The 19,504-nt window shown below is 40.0% G+C and overlaps 1 protein-coding gene across 1 annotated transcript; it reads right to left on the bottom strand.

Annotated features, from left to right (window-relative positions):
• Nucleotides 1-675: 675 nt before the first annotated feature.
• Nucleotides 676-18,406, bottom strand: SPATA5L1 (spermatogenesis associated 5 like 1). Its single transcript, XM_029952583.1, has 8 exons — nucleotides 17,248-18,406; nucleotides 15,574-15,759; nucleotides 10,741-10,899; nucleotides 7,962-8,171; nucleotides 7,272-7,464; nucleotides 3,567-3,697; nucleotides 2,531-2,656; nucleotides 676-1,027 (listed from the first exon to the last, which is right to left on the bottom strand). Exons 1-8 carry the CDS (start codon nucleotides 18,340-18,342, stop codon nucleotides 860-862), a joined length of 2,268 nt encoding a protein of 755 aa, XP_029808443.1. The 5' UTR covers nucleotides 18,343-18,406; the 3' UTR covers nucleotides 676-859.
• Nucleotides 18,407-19,504: the final 1,098 nt, after the last annotated feature.

Here is a 19,504-nt window from a genome sequence, read left to right as displayed (position 1 = left end):
CTTCGGCTCAGGTCAGATCTCACGTTCATGGGTTCAAGCCCCGCATCAGGCTCTGTGCTGACAGCTAGCTCAGAGCCTGGAGCCTGCTTCTGGTTCTGTGTCTCCTTCTCTCTTTGCCCTTCCCCCTCTCATGCTCTGTCTCTCTCTGTATCAAAAGTAAATAAAACATTTAAAAAAATTAAAAATAAATAAAATAAAGATAAAAATAAAATCTTAAAAAATACACTTAAGTATCAAGGAGTAAGTAGGCATAATACATAAAGTCTATTCTTAAATAGTTCTGAAAAATACTGTTTATGTATGCATAAAAAAGGAGAAAGTAAATATGGCAAAATGTTAAAAATTGGTGAATCTGAGTACATAAGAGTTCTCTGTACAATTCTTCCAACTTTTCCATATGAAATTACTTCAAAATGAGCAATCAACCACAGTGCCTGGGTGGCTCAGTCAGGTGGAGCACCTGACTCCTGATTCTGGCTTAGGTCATGATCTGTTTGTGAGTTTGAGCCCCGGGTTGGGATCTGCGCTGGCAGCACAGAGCCTGCTTGGGATCCTATCTCCCTTTCTCCCTACCTCTCCCCTGCTTGCTCACTCTCTCTCAAAAATAAATAAAACAAACAAAAAGCAAACAAACAAAAGCAACTACTATCCCCACTACAAAAATCAACATACGTGTACTTTCTTCCCAAATTATGGTATTTTAATATACTTTTTAGAAATAAGATGAACTTTAGCTTATCGGGTGCTTATGCTTCTATTTGTAGGAAACGATACACACAAACTCTAAAACTGCAAAGTTGCAAACCATAGGGCAAGTTCATAGTTCAATTAATCCTTGAGCAGGGATGTAACATAATTTTTAAATATCCCCTAAGTTAGAAAATCCTTGTTTCTGAAATAAGTTTTCATATAAAGTCAAGTCCTCGTGACTTAAGGACGGTTTTATAGTCTGAAGTGATTTCAGAAAGTGCTCTTGTTTCACTGTGGTTGCTTCCAGTCCATTTTCTTGCAGAGCCAGCAAGGCAGCCTATAAGAGACAAACGAAAGAAAATAATTCATGTGCTTCACTTTTTACAATTTATGGTAATACTTTAAAATCTGAGTGTAAAAACCTCAGTCCCACTTCTTAAAATTCCAATATCCATGACAAATATTAAAAAGTTAAATAAGGAGTTTAAAAGTTGTCTCAATAGACCATCATTTCTTCTACATTAAACTCTAGCCTTAAATGGGAAAAAAAATGCAAGTTGTAACAATAATATATGTACTATGAGCCCATAAAAATATAGATGAGAAACGATCTTCCTGACCTCAGAGTAGTTTTTCTTAAGGTTATTTATTTATTTAGAGACAGAGTTGTGTGCACACAAGTCGGGTAAGGGCAGAGAGAAAGAGGGAGACGAAGAATCCCAAGCAGTGCAGAGCCGATGCAGGGCTCAACCTCACGAACCGCCAAGATCACGACCTGAGCCAAAATCAAGAATCAGAGTTTACCTGACTGAGCCACCCAGCACCCCAGAGTAGGAGTTTTTAAATAGGACACAGCACTGATCATAAAGGAAAAGATCAAACACATACTCTATGGTCTAGCAATTCTCTCTGTAACTATATACAGACATGTGCAAGATTGTTCATAGCAGCACGATTTATAACACAAAGTAGTAACCCAAATGCTTAAAAGAATGAATGAATGAACACAGCATATTCATAATCTAGAATACTTATAAAGCAATTATAAACTAGAATATTATAAATGCACAAACTACTGCTATACACAAAATCACAGATGAATTTCTGAAACAATCTCGAGTTAAAGCAGCAGACATAAAAGTATGGTTCTATTTCTATAAAGTTCAAAAGGAGGCAAACTAATCTCCAGCGCTGCAAGTCAGGAGAGTGGTTCCCTTTTGGGACAGAGACGGGGAGCCCCAAGTGAAGTTTCTGGGGCACTGATAATGTTCTCTTTCTTGGTAGTTACACGAGTGTGTTCATTTTATGTTAATTCAGTGAATTATACCCTTATGGTCTGTGCATTTTCCTGAATTTAATAAATGGTTATAGAAAAGGAAACACCTTCGATGGCTTCTTTTGCTCTCAATATAAAGTCTAAATCCTGTTCAGTGGCTTACGAGGACCTGTGTGATGCGGCCTCAGTAAAGGCATGTTATAGCACTCCAGTCGCCCACACATTTTCTCCCCTCCCTTAGCACGCTCAATGTTCTCACCATCCTTCCAATCTCACTTTACACATGCCCTCTCTCAGAAAGCCTTCTCTGATGCCCCCAAGTCAGGTTCGGCCCCACAACACCCTAAACTTCCTGATTCACCACGTATTTTCAGTGGCCAGTTGAGTACAACGATTTGTCTCTCTGCGACCTGCCGTGAACCTGTGAGCTCTGGAAGGGAGGGGAAGCGGCCACGCCCGTTTCACCTTCCCCAGTGAAGTCCCCGTAAATGCTACCGGGTGAATGAAGATCTGAATAAATGAGGAACTGTCCTCAACCATATATTCCTTCACTAATTAACTTACTTCTTTGCAAAGGTTTCCAAGATCAGCACCAGAGAAAAAAGAGGTTTCTGCTGCTAGGTTTTCTAAGGAAACATCTGGCCCCATTGGCATGTTTTTTGTATAGACTTTCAGAATAGAAAGCCTGCCCTGGAACAAAATTAAAAGTAACGTTTATAATCTTAAAACACTTATGTATGACACAAAGCTATATTAAAGTATTTCCAGCGTTTCCTGTCATACTACAGAGAAAGTGTGTATATATTTTAATAATTAAATAATAACAATCATTTCTGAGGCGGTACAAAAGAGTAACTCATCAATGGCTCATATGACAATGGTAAAAATAATGATACGATAAACTTTTAATACTTTTATAATAATTTTTAAAATAGATAAATGTAGATACATTTCTTTCAGAGACATAATAAATCCCCTCTTTTGGGTACAGATAGTGTTAACAGACATGGATTAAGAAGCAAACATATAACTTATCCAGACATAAGGTAAAAATAAATAGACATTTAAATATTTATTTTCTTTATTAGGAAGGGAGAAAAAATTCACTCTTTGTCACTAATCTCTCTTACCAGTGGCTGTGGATGCTAAGGGCAAAAGATTTACTGATTCTTTGACTATGGATACATTGTGTGATCTCTCTAGTGTCAGATTTTCACACTGTAAAATAAGGCTACAGATACAAATATGCTCAAAAGCACTTTTAACATGATAGGATTTCTCCAATCTAGTTGTAAAATAATGTTGAGTAGACTCAATAAGCTTGATATGTTGAGTCTGCCACAATAATGAAATAAGGCAACTACTTTTAACTTTTAGGCTTATGTTTCTCTGAAAATATGTCCTGAGTATCCAGCAAAAGCCAATCAAAATTATAACTTTACGAAGGGCCACCAGGCAAGGAAGAATGAAGAACCCAGTGTTAAGACACACCCAGGTACCTATATATCCAATTTGGGATTCAATTTTTCTAGGCTCCTTACAACTCCAACATTGATGTATTAAGAACCCTAACATAGAGTAAAACATATACAATGATTACCTTTTCATCTGGAGGTGGGATATAAATAATCTTATCTAATCTTCCAGGTCGTAATAAGGCATCATCTAATACATCAGGTCTATTTGTTGCAGCAACAATCATGACATTTCTATTAAAAACTTCTTGCAACTCTGAGGGAAAATATACAAAAGTGATGTCAATGAGTTGTTAATTATTACATTTTTAAGAAATTATAGATAAGAAGGGTTCATTTATTTTTAAATAAGCATATCCTCTCCTTGGGACTCAAATGCTTATACCCCCTTCTTGGTATCAAGGTATGCTAATACAAATTATTAACCAAAGAACTACTTTCTGTGTGTGCAGTGAAGGGACTGGCCAATCCTGGGGGAAATCTGTCCATGTGAGCACCAATGGAAAGCCTACAGGACAGCAGAGAACACTTACTGAATGTACCTGAGCCCCAATCAATGATTAGTGGATGACTTGAAAAGACAAAGCATGTGACTAACAGGTGGAGACGTACGGCAATGAAGCACCTGGCTCTCACGTCCTGGGAGATGGAGATTTACTTTAATTTTTATTATTTTTCTTCCCAGAAGCATAAGTATGACAACATAAGCTGTGTAAATCCTAGATAAGGATAAGAAACACCGAAAAGCAGTCAGAGCAAGGCCTTACGCAAGCTAATCATTCAAAATTGTTGACAGTTCAAAAAGTCCAGGATCTGATGGCTTCAGAGGTGAATTCTACCAAACATTTTAAGAGGAGTTAATACCTTTTCTTCTCAAACTACTCCATAAAATAGAAGAGGAAGAAGGAAAACTTCCAAATTCATTCTCTGAGGCCAGCATTACCCTGATACCAAAACCAGATAAAGATACCACAATAAAAGAGAAGTAAAAGCCAGTATCTCTGATGTACACAAATGCAAACATCCTCAACACAATATTAGCAAACCAAATCCAACAATATATTTTAAAAAATCGTTCACCATGATCAACTGGAATTTATTCCTGGGACGCAAGGGTGGTTCAATACTGATACATCAATAAGAGAAAGGACAAGAACCATATGACCCTTTCAATAGATGCACAGAAAGCATTTGACAAAGCACAACATCCATTCATGATAAAACCCTCAACAAAGTAGGCTTAGAGGGTACATACCCCAACATAATAAAGTCACTATATAAAAAACCCATAGCTAACATCATACTCAGTGATAAAGAAAAAAACTGAGAACTTTCCTCTAAGGTCTCAAGGAACAGGACTGAGATGTCCACTCTCAATTACTTTTACCAACACTGGACTAGAAGTCCTGACGACAGCAAGCAGAAACAAAGGTATCCAAAATGGCAAGGAAGAAGTGAAACTTTCACTATTTGCAGATGACGTGATACTATATTAAGAAAATCCAAAAGACTCCACCAAAAGACTACTTAAAACTGATAAATGAATGCAATAAGATCACAGGATACTCAATGTACAGAAATCAATTGCATTTCTATACACTAATAATGAAAGAGCAGAAGAGAAATTTCAAAAACAATCCCATTTACAATTGCACCAAAAATAATAAAAATCCAAGTAATTAAACTTAATGAAGGAGGTGAAAGCCCTATGTAGTCTGAAAATTATAAATTGATTAAAGAAATTGAATAATGGAAAGACATCCCATGCTCATGGATTGGAAGAACAAGCATTGTTAAAATGTCTATACTACCCAAAGCAATTTACAGATTTAATGCAATCTCTATCAAAATGCCAATAGCATTTTTCATATAACTAGAACAAGCAACCCTAAAATTTGTATGGAACTACGAAAGACCCCAAAGTACCCTTGAAAACAAAAAGCAAAAATGGACGCATCACAAACTCAGATTTCAAGTTATACTACAAAGTTGTAGTAATCAAAACAGTATCATACCGGTGGTATTGGCACAAAAATAGACACATGGATCAATAAAACAGAATAGAAAGCCCAGAAACAAATTCACAATTATATTGTCAATAAATCTTCAACAATGGAGGCAAGAATATGCAATGGGGAAAAGACAGTCTCTTCAACAAATGGTGTGGGAAAAACTGGACAGATACATGCAAAAAAATGAAACTGGACCACTTTCTTACACCATAGAGAAAAAAAAACTCAAAATGGATTAAGGACATAAATGTGAGGCCTGGAACCATAAAAATCCTTAAAGAGAGCACAGGCAGTAATTTCTTTGACATCTGCCACAACAACATTTTTCTTATCTCCTGAGGCAACGGAAACAAAAGCTTTGAGAGACAAAGCGCAAGTGGGGAAGAGGCAGAGAGAGGGAGAAACACAGAAGCGGAAGCAGGCTCCAGGCTCTGAGCTGTCAGCACAGGGCCACACACGGGGCTGGAACCCACGAACCACATAAGATGATGACCTGAGCTGACGTCAGACACTTAACTGAAGGAGCCACCCAGGCACCCCTACTGTAACATTATTTACAATAGCCAAATTATGGAAGCAGCCCAAGTGTCCATCTATAGATGAATGGATAAAGAAGATGTGACACATATATACAATGAAATATTTTTCAGCCATAAAAAAGAATGAAGTCCTGCCATTTGCAACATGAATGACTCTAGAGAGTATAATGCTAAGTGAAATAAACCAAAGAAAAACAAACAGAACATGATCTCACTTATAGGTGGAATTTAAGAAACAAAACAAATGGACACAGGAGGAAAAAAAAAAAACCAAACCAACCAAAAATCAGACTACAGAGAACAGAGGGGAGGGGAGGGGGCAAGGAGGATGGGTGAAATCAGTGACGGGGATTAAAGAGTGTTCATGATGAGCCCTGAGTAATATATGGATTGTTGAATCACCGTATTGTATACCTGAAACTAATACAACACTACATGTTAACTACACCAGAATTACAAAATTTTTTTCTCTTAAAGAACTAAATAATCAGAATAGTAACCATTAATGTGATCTCTCATAGTAGTGAATTCCCTATATCTGAAAAATTTTAGCAGAGGCGAGTGAACACCTGCCGGATGCTATAGAAGGAATTTCTGCGTCACGAGAAAATTTGATTAGAAAACTTCCTGGGTCCCTTCAAATTCTAGTGTCATAAGTTCCTCAGGGGCTGTAAGACTCTCCTCCCATGGAATGATTTTTCAACTGGGAAACAAGTAAACACAAGGAAAGAATAAAAGAAAACTGATCTGTTGGGTCACTGAAGGATATCAAACTCTATATAGGAAGAGGCTCAAAAAGGGAAGAAGGGACTTCTTCTTAAAAGGTTATTTTAATTTCATTATAACCAAGGAAACCCATTCCTCAAAAAAAATAGGAAGTTTTGAATTACTAGGATCATTGGTAATAACAATGTTTTGTATAAAAACTTTTAGAAAGAGATGAACACTCTTTCTTCAGGATATAAAAATAAGAATAAACTCCCTTTTCTAATAGCAATATGTAATGTTATGTTTCTAAATCTGAGGAAAAATAAAATTCACATTCATATATATATTTAAGATAACTTATTATAAAATTTACCTCATCTTTTCTAGCCAAATCAGTTTTCACCAGCTTTGTAAACATCCAAACAAACTGAAATTATAGGATTCCTTCTCCGAGATGAATCCAGCATAGGGAAAGCTAGTGTACATGCCCTGTATTAAATGCTGGCCTGGATTTGGGTATATTCTGGCTAATAAATACCGCTTCATTTTTTTCTCATCTCCTTGTATTTACCCCGTTGATCTGATTTACTTCCTCTTCTCTCTATAGTCTTCAGTCCTACACCATCTAATTCATTCAGGAGAACAGAAAGAACCCGCTCTGGAACATTACATTCTGTTTTGCTGATGGATCGAGAGCCCAAGATTGAATCAATTTCATCCAAAAACACAATTGCTGGAGTATTTGCTCTTGCTTGTCGAAATACCTTTTGTTAGGAAAATAAAATTACTGAAAAGCAATACACTATTCAGTATTCAAGTGAATATACACTTTATGCATTACTGCTTATTGTTTTTAAAATGTAAAAAGAGGACAAAGATGCTACATGTCTAAGAAATGGGGAATGAATAAACAGAACAAGAAACAATGGAGTATCAAGTACAGGTTAAAAATCATATTTTCAAAACGTTTAATGCTGTGGAGTTTTTAAAATGATTTAAAAAATCATGATAAAGATATAATCCGCCGTCAATTTTAAAAGAAAAGCAAAAAAAAAAGGAAATTCAGAAAATGTTAACAGTTACAAAGGATTTCTTACCTAACACTTTCCTATATTTCCTAAATTTTCTATAAACAATATACATAACTTTCTAATTAAAAAAAAGGCCAGTAATATTTTTAATAACTAAGGTTTATCTTTAAGGCATGTCATGAAAATTCAAAAGGACACTTAACTATATGGGGGAAAATAAACACACCAACCTGAGACAAGACTTTTTCTGAATCTCCAACGAAAGGAGAAAAGAGATCAGCTCCGCTCACTGAAACAAAAGAGCAACGGCAGCTTGTGGCCAGGGCCCTCACCAAGGTGGTTTTAGCACATCCAGGGGGACCATACAGAAGAACTCCCTTTGGCTGTGTCAGGCCCATCCTGACAAATTCCCGAGGGAATTTTAGAGGCCACTCGATGCTCTGTAAGTACACAAAAAGAGACGGTTGTTTTAGTACAATGATAAAACCCATGATTCAGTGAATTCGACTATTCATTCAACAATTCTCAGGTACCTGGTTATGAGCTGGAAGTGCAGTCCACTCTCCACACAGCGACCAGTGATCGTTTTATAACCTAAGTCAGGTCACATCATTTCCTGCTTCAAATTCTTCAATGACTTCCCATTTAGAATTAGAATAAAAGCCAAGTCCAAACTCCTTCCTACTACTGATTACAAGGCCTTACCTAGAATGTTTCCCAAACACCCCAGTCTGTTCCCATCTCAGGGCCTTTACTTGCTATTCTCTCTGCCTGTACACTCCTTCAAGATCTATACGGCTATCCCTCATCATTCGGTCTCAGTTCAAATGTGACTTCCCTGCACAAGCCTTCTCTAACTACTCAAATTAAAGCAGATCCCACCCCCATCCCTGCTGCCAATCTATGCTGCCCATCTTTTACTTAGGGAGCACTTACTCATTCACTACCTGAAATTATTTTTCCACATTGGGTTTGTCATTCTGCTCCTGCTAGAATGTAAATCAAGTCCCCCTCTTAAATTCCCATATCTAGAATGACACCTTCACAAAGTAAGCGTTCTACAGCTGTTAACTAAGTAAACAGTAAACAAGTCCCCATTACCTCTGAGGTCGTGGTTTTATTATCATCATACTTTTATAAATGCAGAAGTGCAGGCTTACAAAAGTGAAGGAACTTGCCCAGGTCTTATTTCCAGTGAGGCAGCAGGGCTAAGCCCCCAGGCAGGGTAAGTCAAGATGTGCAAACTTTTAACTATTGAAGTATTTCTATTAAAAAAGGATAAGATCCCGGTAGCCAGGGCACTCAGATTTTAGTTGGGAGAGACAGGCTTGTAAACTAACAATGAGGCCAGAAAAGGGCATTCCACACTGAAACTCTTATTTGTCCCAACAGTAAGTAGCAACAGAAAGGAAAACAGGGGAAGCAAGGAGCAATGGAATTAAAGTGGAAAGAGGAGTCAAGATTGTGCTAAGCCTTGAAAGTTTTAGTCAACACTAAGGAAGCAGTACGGAGGATGGACTGGAAAGAAAGAAACAGGAGCAGGGCGACCAGTCAGAAGTCTCTTGCATTGATTCTGACTACAAAAATAATAAGGCTGGATGTGTCACAGGCATTAGAAGGGATGGACTGGAAACTTAAAATGTTAACTCTTTCATGCAGGGACCATGTTCTAAATCCAGAGGGGGAAGCTAGGTGCACGTATGGTACGACCTCTGCATTTAGAAGACAGGTTTCTGACTTGGGAGATGGGTTGCTGGCCGTATTCACAAAGGTAGGGAATCCAGGTGTGGGGGTTGGGATGATTAGCTGAGCTCTGGATGTCCTCAGTTTGAGATTCCTGGAAGTTACCTGGTAGACTGGCAGCTAAGTAGTTCTGATGATCAAAAGATCTATGTGTGTTGGGTATAAAGATTTTGAGTTAACAGTTTTCAGGGGACACCTAAAGCCCTGGATATTGAGATCATGGACTCAACAGAATGCAAAAAGAGGACTCCCAGGAGCGTGGAGCACTAATATTTACGGTAACATTAAGGAACGAAGCATTCAGAAAGGCAGGAAAATTTATCTCAAAGCTAAAGAAACAGTGTTTGCAACAGAAGTGTGGCTAATCTCTCGCGCAATTTGTGAGGATTAAATGAGACAACACGTGTAAAAAATGAGGCAATGTTATAAATGCACTGATCCACGGATGCAAGGATTCAAGCGTTCAATGTAGACACAGCTTCTAGTTAAGATGAATAAATTATAGGGATAACTTATACATCAGTCTTTGTATGTGTGGCTAGAGAAACCTATTTCCTTATAGCAGGACCACCTGCAGGTAAATGAACGAAATTAATTCGTGAAACTGCAATGCCAGTGAGGCTCTGGACACACGTGTTCCTCAGTGTCCACTGTGAGAACCACAGCCACCCAGGCCGTACTGTGTACTACCATCTTATGCTGTTAGCAGTCCCAGGGCAAACTCGGGCCTGCAAACTAAAAATCTGTACTTGTACCACCCACAGACTAAGAACCATTTTTACATTTTTAAATGCTTAAAAAGAAAATCAAGAGTATTTTGCAACATGTGAAAATTGTATGATTTAAGTGACCATAAAGTTCCATCAGAACGCAAGTAGCGATTACAGATGGTCTCCGGCTGCTTTCGTGCCATGAATACAGAGTTGAGTGGTTGCAATAAATACTGTATGGCCCACAAAACCTAAAGTGTTACTCTCTGGCCCTCTACAGAAACCGTTTGCTGACCTAGATTCTAGATTATAAAGTCTTTAAAGCAAACACCAAGAGATGGGTGAGGTAGGAAAACACGATGGATGGTATCTGATGCCTAAAGCAGCCCAGTTAAACAAGGACTGAGAAGTGACCCTTGCACGCCGATGTTGGGATGGCACTACCGAAGGCAGCAAGATAAGTGTCAGCAAGCGCGGTTGTCTTCAAACTTCACCAAGCACGGTGTTCCACTTAAACTCTACCATTCTACTGGCGTAAGCAAACTCTTTATGTCACCTGTTTTAACTTCAGTTTTACATCCTCGAGGCCACCAATCTGCTCCCAGCCAACAGGCTTGATGTCCATCAGTCCAATGACACTTCGAAATGATGAGGGTTGAATCTTTTTAAAAGCTTCAAGGAAGTCTGCTTCATCAATAGTCGGGTTGTCCTGGTTCTGACCAAAAAAAAAAAAAAAAAGCCCCCAAAAGCAAAATCAGACCAAAAATTACAGGGGCCTTTTTGTGGTACAGGAGCACATTTACTTCTTCTTCCTTTTTTAATTTTCTTTTAAATCTATAAATCTATTTTGTTATCATTATAAAAAATCTTACACACACACAATACAAAAAAGATGAAGTGTCTCCTCCCCCAGCTCTTCCTCATCTCTAGAGGAAGCCAACCGCGTCCCGGGTGCACCAATAGTGTATTTTATGACAGTAAGGATCCATACATCCGTTCCCACAGATATATAAATGGGACTCTACTGTACAAAATGACCTGCACTTCTGGCCACTTATGTCAGACATCTTTTCCTATCAATTAATATAGTTCAACGTCACTATAACAACTGCAAAAGACACTGCTGTGTGAGTATTCCGTAATTTAACTGCATCTTTTTGTTGAATGTTGTTTCCAGTCTTTTGTTATTAAAAACAAAGCTACAGCTGACAGTGCTTGTGCACATGTTCAAGTATTTTATACAATAATTTCCTCCAAGTAGAATGACTGGATTTAAGAGTACGCACATTTACGATAAGACATTTTGACGAATACTATCTATCACACTGCCCTCAGAGCTGTACCAATGATATAAAGCTGTTCTTCCCATACCTCTCCGGCACTGTAGATTACCAAACTTGTAAATTTCTGCCGGTGTGAGAGGAGATCATAACTGCTATTGTGTTCATTACATTTCTTCCATGCAGAGTGAGGGAGAGGGAATGATGGAATTAGAAAATCATTTATAAAGGCTGTGAAGGCCATTTGGGGCAAGCATCATCAGCCATGGATATAAAACAAAGGGAGGGAAGAATGACAAGGAGCATGATCTCAAAGGGTCTCCCCACAGACTTATTAGTTACAAAGGGAAAAACAGCAGCTATACAGTGGAGAAACTGGCTAGTCACATCAATCGCCGATGGGGGACATCACCAGCGAGGGGCAGGCAGACATCCTGTGCCTTCACCTGTGATACCCTAAGCACACACCACCACTTATGGAATATTCCAAATGGGCATGCATTACCTACACCTGACTATGAAGAAATATTAGACAAACCCTAATTGAGAAACATTTTATAAAATCACTGACCTAAAATGTCAATGTAAAAGGTTTCATTTAAAAAAGCTAAGGGAGAACTGGAAATTAAAGAAAACTAAAAACTACATGCAATACGTTATCCTGAACAAGATCCTGTACTGGAGAAGAAAAAAGTGCTAAAAGATGGAAACGACTACCAAAATAAGAATATGGGCTGCAGACTTGATAACGTTTTGTATCAGGGTTAAATTTCATGAATATAATGATTATACATAATCATACGTGGTTGTGCGTGGGGACATACTTGTTCTTAGGAAATAGATAATTAATGGGATATGCAACCCATCCTCAATTGACCCAGAAAAAATAATGTGTACACATACACATTTAGAGACAGAGTAGGAGAGAAAGAATGATAAAGCCAATTTGGCAAAAATGTTAAAAATTGGTGAATTTGAACGGAGGGTTTAGCAGGAGCTCTCTATCCTGCAACTTTCCTTAAAGTTTTTAATTATTTCTAAATAAAAAGTTGAAAAAATAATTTAAAGAGACTAATTTTTAAAGAAAGTAAAGTTGAGGATATTTCATATTTACTGGCTGCTTGTAATCCTTTTACTATTTCCTAACTGTTCATATTTTATTACCCATTTTCTCTTAGGGTAAGAGAAAATTGTTGGTCTTATTGATCTGTGAGAATTCTTACTATATCAAGGTAATTGGTCTTTTTATCATAGGCCAAAAGTATTTTTCTCAGTTTGTCTTTTGTCTTGTCTTTGTTTATATATTGTTTTGCCATCCCCAAATGGTCAAAATAGCATTAGGTTTTATGTTATGCTTAGAAAGGCTACCTTCACTTTAAGATTATACTGTGGAGAATCCTTGCAATTTCCTTAATAATTCTAGTGAAGCAGATTTTTTGCTACAGTTAAAAGCTGTTTATATTTGTAATATCTATTTGTAATACTGTATTATATTTAAGATCTGCCCTATCAAATTCTGAACATTTAGTTGTCAAGAAATTCCCACTTTTAAGAACAAACTATTCCATACCATTTATACAAGATTATATAAGTATGTGTGTGTTTGTGTGTGTGTGTGTGTGTGTGTGTGTGTGTGTGTGCAGAGTGAGAGACACAAAGAGAGTGCTATTCTGAACAATGTTCCTAAAAATTATAATCTCTGGGAGATGAGATTATATACAATTTTTACTTTCTTTATAATATTTTTATTTGGTTTAATTTCTCACAAAGAAAGCGATTAAATAATCTTTTTAAATAGCTTTTCTCTTTTTTTTCCCCTAACTGGCTGGGAGTATTAGATGTTGGGCAACTGAATACTAATTAATTTTTTTTAATTTTTAAAAAATGTTTATTTATTTTTGAGAGAGAGAAAGACACACAGCGCATAAGCAGGGGAGAGGCAGAGAGAGAAGGAGACACAGAATCTGAAACAGGCTCCAGGCTCTGAGCTAGCTATCAGCACAGAGCCTGATACAGGGCTCAAACTCATGAACTGAGAGAACATGACCTAAATCACCCAGGTGCCCCCTATTAATTTTAAACTAACACCAACTAAGATCACTTAAATGTAAATTATTTCACTTGATTCTAATAACCCTTTCAGGCAGATAAAATTCTTTCCCATGTGTGAATGTGTTAAACTCTATTCCAAACCCTGGGGACTACTTCACAAAAAGCTGAACATACTTCAATGCATCCCTTGTCTGCCCTGGTATAGATGGAGGCAGCAGGAGCCCCTCAGCTGCCTAAGGGGTAAAGAAGAAAAAGGCGAAGCCAGTACCTTCCCAGATGCCTCTGTCCCTTCTTCCTTTTTTGCCTTTCTTCCTTTCACTTCCCCTGGTTGTTACTGAACTCAGCCACCACCTGTGGCAGCCATGCCTGGGCAGGCCCCTCCTGAAGTAGCAGCTGGCTGGTCCACCTAAGCCAGGGTGGTTAAGGTCAAACCTAGAACTCCAAAGCAGAGGGAGGCCTAAATATAAATCTCCCTTCCCAAACCCTGGTGTTCACACCCTCCCTTCAAAGGGCATACATTCTCACACCTTTACACATGAGAAGTATCATTAAGTCTTCAAGCAGTTTAGGTTCTAAACCCAGAAGAAGAGAACTTAAAAGTTCACATAACTCCTTCCCACCTTCAGTGTACATGTAAAAATACATGGAAATGAGAAAGGATGTAAATTATATAGGTAAAAAGGTTTTCAACTTTGGATGATAAATCATCCTTTTATAGTTTAAACAAACTCAAAACTGGTTTTTAAGAATTACAAGATCAAAGGACAATTTTAATGTTATAATAGTTACAACAGAAATTGAAAACTTTGTCCTAGAATCCGCAGGGTGCTGGAATTAATTTTTTTCTGAAGGGGTTTAGGGATTAAAGATTACTTATTACATACAATGTGAAGAGATTTTCCACTCCATAGTGTTGAAAACTATTATATTTAAAGCTAACATTCTAAATATTTTTAAGAAAGGTAGTCATGAATTAAAGATTTCAATGTCAAAGACAAATTTAAAGAAAAATTCCAGGTGCCCAATCTTCTCCTGGGTTAGAAAAGCTTATTTTCCTGACAAAATATTTATTAATAATGAAAAAAATAGATGGAATGGGAACACAGTATTTCTGTGATCCTCCTGCCAAAAATGCAAAAACTGAATCCAATCATGAAAAAACATCAGTGAAACCCAAACTAAGGAATATTCTACAGAATAAATGACCTGTAGTCTTAAAAAGTTAGCCACAGAAGACTAAAAATTATTCTAAATTAAAGAATATTATGAAATCAGTATAACTAAATGCAATGTGTAATCTTGGATTACTATTTTCTTTTTAAATTTCTGCTAGAAAGGAAATTAATGGGACAGAGAAAAATTTGGAGAAGGTCTACAGAGATGATATAAAAGTACCATGTCAGTGTTAATTTCTTCATCTTGATAATTATCCTGTGGATCAAGTCTTTTTTTAGAAAATATATACTTAAGATTTTACGGTGCAGGGATATCATGGCTGCAGTACATTTTTGAATGTTTCACACACACACTAGATGTGTCTATACCTACATCTATCCTTAGATCTATATCCATATGAGGAGATACATCTATATGTACATACATACAAAAACACAGAAGAGAGAGGATAAAGCAAAACTGGAAAAATGCTACATTTGGAGAATCTGGGTAAAGCATATACAGAAATTCTTTGTACTACTGTTTACAATTTTTCTCTAAGTCTGAAATTACTTTGAAATAAACAAACCAAAAATTGAAAAGAAATACATCTGATTCTTCTGGGGCCACGCTCTCGTTCCCCTAGCCCCTCTGGGCTTCTGCGCTAGGCAGTTACTTTGGGATGAGGGAAAATGTCCTGGTAGACCTGGAAGGCTCAGCCCTCTGGCCCCACCTTCAGTCTTATGCTATTCCCATGGAGCTGAGATAAAAATATATGTAAGAAGTAACTGGAAGGTACCAAAAGTTTCAAGACAATATACTAACCACTTGTTTAATCCCACATTAATTTGCTATGTGAATGAAAAGATCAACATACAAGGTCATAAATCAGTACTTCCTACCTTCTTACTGTGAAGGAGAGCGTGTAGGGCAGCTTCCCTACAAAGTGCAGTCAGGTCTGCACCAACATAACCAACTGTCATTTCTGCAAGGAGGCTCAAATCGACTTGACCTGAGACGGGCATCTTTGAGGTAATCACCTGGAGTATCGCCTCTCTTTGTTGAAGTGTGGGAGTCCCAATGACAACCTATATGCAAAGCAAAAAAAGAAAAATAAAAGAAAAATTAAAGCTTACACAGCTTAAATATTATATATTATCTCAAATATGTCTACTTAGTGAGCAAATTTGGAACTAGAACTATGCACTCTTAAATATGCCATAGACTCTAAATATACTAGAATCCTAATTTTCCAGAGGAGTAACACTGGCTACATAGTTGCACAATGAAAATTACATACAGATCTCCCTTAAGATGTGGTTACGAACCAATAAAAACATCCTAAGTTGGAATTACAGTAAGCGGATAATGTATTTAATATTCATAACCTACTGAACATCACAGCTTAGCGTAGCCTACTTAAATATGCTCAGAGCACTTATATTATTAGCCTGTGATTTGGCAAAATCATCTAGCACAAACTCTTATTTTATAATAAAGTTTTGAGTATCTCATACAATTTACTGAAAACTGTACTGAAAGTGAAAAACAGAATGTTCAGATGAGTATTAAAAGGTCAATGTGTCTGCTGTTTACCCTCAAGGTCCCGTGGCTGCCCAGCATCACAAGCGAGCACCTTACTGCATATTGCTAGCCTGGCAAAAGATCAAAATTAAAAATTCAAAATACGTTTTTGACTGACTGGGTATGACATTAACACCACCATAAAATCAGAGTCCCTCTGTATGTCATTTAACAACATTTTGTTATTTTTTAGAATCTACCAAGTTCTACCAGCCAGGGATGCAACAGTAAACCAGATAGTCTAGGTCCCTGTCCTTATGGATTTTATTCAGGAGACAAGTACGAGGTTATGCAAAAAAAAAAAAAAAAAAAAGTGGTCCAGTTCTGCACAGATTAAGCTAAAAGTGTGCAGTTTGTATCTGTCTCTTCAGTTTCCTAACATAAAGTCTAAATACCACTTAAATTAGTCACTATTCAAACTATTTAATCAGGAATCAATCTGGGACTAAAGCTTATAAAATAGTTTAGCTTTTGAGTACTCAATCTTTCGGGCAACTCATGGAGCAATTGTGGGCCATTTCTCACTTGTGGGTCAGGATGCTGGCGACCTGACAAGCAATGAATAAACCCAGAAGAATTAACGCCTACTTTGATTCAGTTCTTCCCTGCCTTCTCCCTTTTTATTTCAACACACTTATGTCTTGAGGCTATTCTTTCATTCTCATTCCAAATCAGTAAGAGTTGAATACATTTATAGCTGACCTAGTTCCCTAAAAAATTAACATTACTGATGGTACTCCTCTTCAGGACCGGCAGAAAAAAACTCATCCCTAAAGGCCAACTTTACTTCTCAGAACAAATTGATTGGGGAAAAACAGGTCCTGGCTCAGAGACCTCAGAAAGACAGAGAACATGTTCTCTGCACTACCAAAAGCCCCATTCCAGCCTCACCCACTGCCAAACCTAAGCGACAACCGCCTCGGGGCAGTCAGTCAAGACCGCAAGAGGCCGAGGTTCCAGGAACAGAGGTCTGACTGGCCCGGCCTATTTACCTCTCGGTCAAATCTCCCCGGTCTGCGCAGCGCCGGGTCTAGAGTGTCCGGCCGGTTGGTGGATGCCACGACCACCACCTCGCGGTCCCCACCGATGCCGTCTAGCAGCGTCAACACCTGGGCCACCACGCGGCTCTCGGGGGCTCGGTGTGGGCCGCCCCGCCGGGGACACAGGGCGTCCACCTCGTCCAGGAAGAGGAGGGTGGGTCTGCGGCTGGCCAGCTCCCGCGCGCGCTGGAACACCTGCCTCACGTTCTCCTCGGTCTCCCCGGGCCGGGCGCCCTGTAACGCGGGGGCGCTCACCGCCAGCAGCTCCGCACCCGCCTCCCGGACCACGGCCTGCACCAGCTGAGTCTTGCCCACTCCGGGGGGACCCGCCAGGAGCACCCCGCGAGGCACTGCGAGCCTCAGGGCTGCCAAGGTGCGGGGATATCGGAGCGGCAGGAGGAGGAGCTCCCGCAGCGAGTCGGCAGCCTCCGAGAGGCCCCCCAAGGGCACCTGGGGCCGCGGCTCCACCTTCGAAGGAGGCACCCCGCTGAGACCGATGCGGGTGCGAGGCGTGACGAGCCCTGCGGGATCCGGGCTGGGCGCCCCGCTGACGACGTGCAGCGCGGCTACAGGGCCGGGAGCGCCCGGTGGAGCGGTCACCACGTGGCCCCGGGAGACAGGTCGGTTCCTGAGGAGCTCCTGCGCCGCCTCCAGCACCGCAGCTGGATTCGAGGCACCGGGCGCGCCCGCCCCCTCGCGCAACACCGGCCACACAGTGAGATGCCGCAGGGACGGGCAGGACACCAGACGGAGGCTACTTAAGCGGAGATTTCCTCGGAACCCCGAAGCCCCCACGGCCGCCCCCGGGCTCGCGCACTGCGGATCCAGTTGCACAAACCCATCTGCTCCATCCCGCCGCAGCCAGGCGGTGCAGAGGCAGGAGCCGCCGTCTGGCAGAGAGATCCTCACCGCCGAGCCCAAGTGCGCGCCCAAGGCGCGGAGGGCGGCCGGACCCAGGCGACAGCGCTGGGTGCCCCTGTCCTTAGCGTCTAAGGGCAGCACCTTTAAGAGCGGCTCTTCGGGAAAGAGACCTGAGTCCGGAGCCATTGCACACAGAGAAACCCTAGCCGAGGAAAGCGGGATAGGAATTCCAGCCGGCCGGGGAAAGCGGAAACACGCCGCTGCTCCGCCGGAAGCAGGTCACGCGCATGCGTCAGAGATGGCCCTGTTTCCAGTCACTGAGTGGAGGTTGAAAGGGCCAATCGGAACTTAGATGCTGCTCGGGCTGTCCGTTGTTGTGGTGTCGGATTTGACGAAACCCAGAAGCCCATTCCAGAACTTTATGAAAAAGGCCTTAGTTACGAGTGTCCGGGAGGCAACATAAGCTAGCTTCAGTAGGCCATTAAGGATATACATCGGTGGTTTAGAAAGTCCCCCGCATTGCATACTCTCTCTGGCTCTCACAGTCGAGCATCACCACCATACTTTTGGACTATCAGCTTAGAGACTGTATTTTGTGAAAAAATCTAAACTGTTCTGGTGGGCACAATATTTTGGAGTGCTCGGTGCTAATATCTAAGGTGACTTGGAGTAGCTGAGCAAGACAGCTTTGGCACCTTCGATGGATGTGGATTCTAACATGTTCTGTAGGTCCAGGCATGCTCCTCCTGGAGAAATGCCCCAGGATTGGAAGAGAGAAGCACAGGGTAGCATTTTAAATCCCCGGGAGAGAGAAAGAAGGAAACCCAGGCCATCCTACCTATTTGTGGTACACCAATACATTCTATTCAGATTCCTTATTTCTGTAGGGAGCAAGGGCAGGCCAGCCAAACTACCACAATGGCATGTTGATTATTTTGAACTGAAACTACTTGGGGCAAGGACACTCAGGCTCTCCTTTGTACCGTTGGAAGCGGGAAATAAACCTCCCACGTGAAAGGTAGCCCTCTCTGTACTAAGAAGTAAACAGACATCCTTATAACCAGAAATAGGAACTTAAGAACTGGGAAAGCTGTAGAAATAAACCTTCATGCTTTTTTACTAATCTACTACCTCAGCCCAAATTCTACTTAGAATTCATTACTAATTAAAGTTCCCAGGACGCCTAGGTGGCTCAGTCAGTTAAGCATCAGATTCTTGATTTTGGCTCATGGCATGATCTCACAGTTCCTGAGTTCAAACCCCATATCGGACTCCATGCTGACTGCATGGAGCCTGCTTGGGATTCTGTCTCTCCCTCTCTCTCTCTGTCCCTCCTCTGCTCATAAGC

The sequence above is a fragment of the Suricata suricatta genome, chromosome 9 (assembly GCF_006229205.1).
Source record: "Suricata suricatta isolate VVHF042 chromosome 9, meerkat_22Aug2017_6uvM2_HiC, whole genome shotgun sequence".
In the NCBI taxonomy this organism is placed as follows: domain Eukaryota; kingdom Metazoa; phylum Chordata; class Mammalia; order Carnivora; family Herpestidae; genus Suricata; species Suricata suricatta.
The sequence above is the reverse complement of the archived record's forward strand: the minus strand, read 5'-3'. Positions and strand labels throughout refer to the sequence as shown.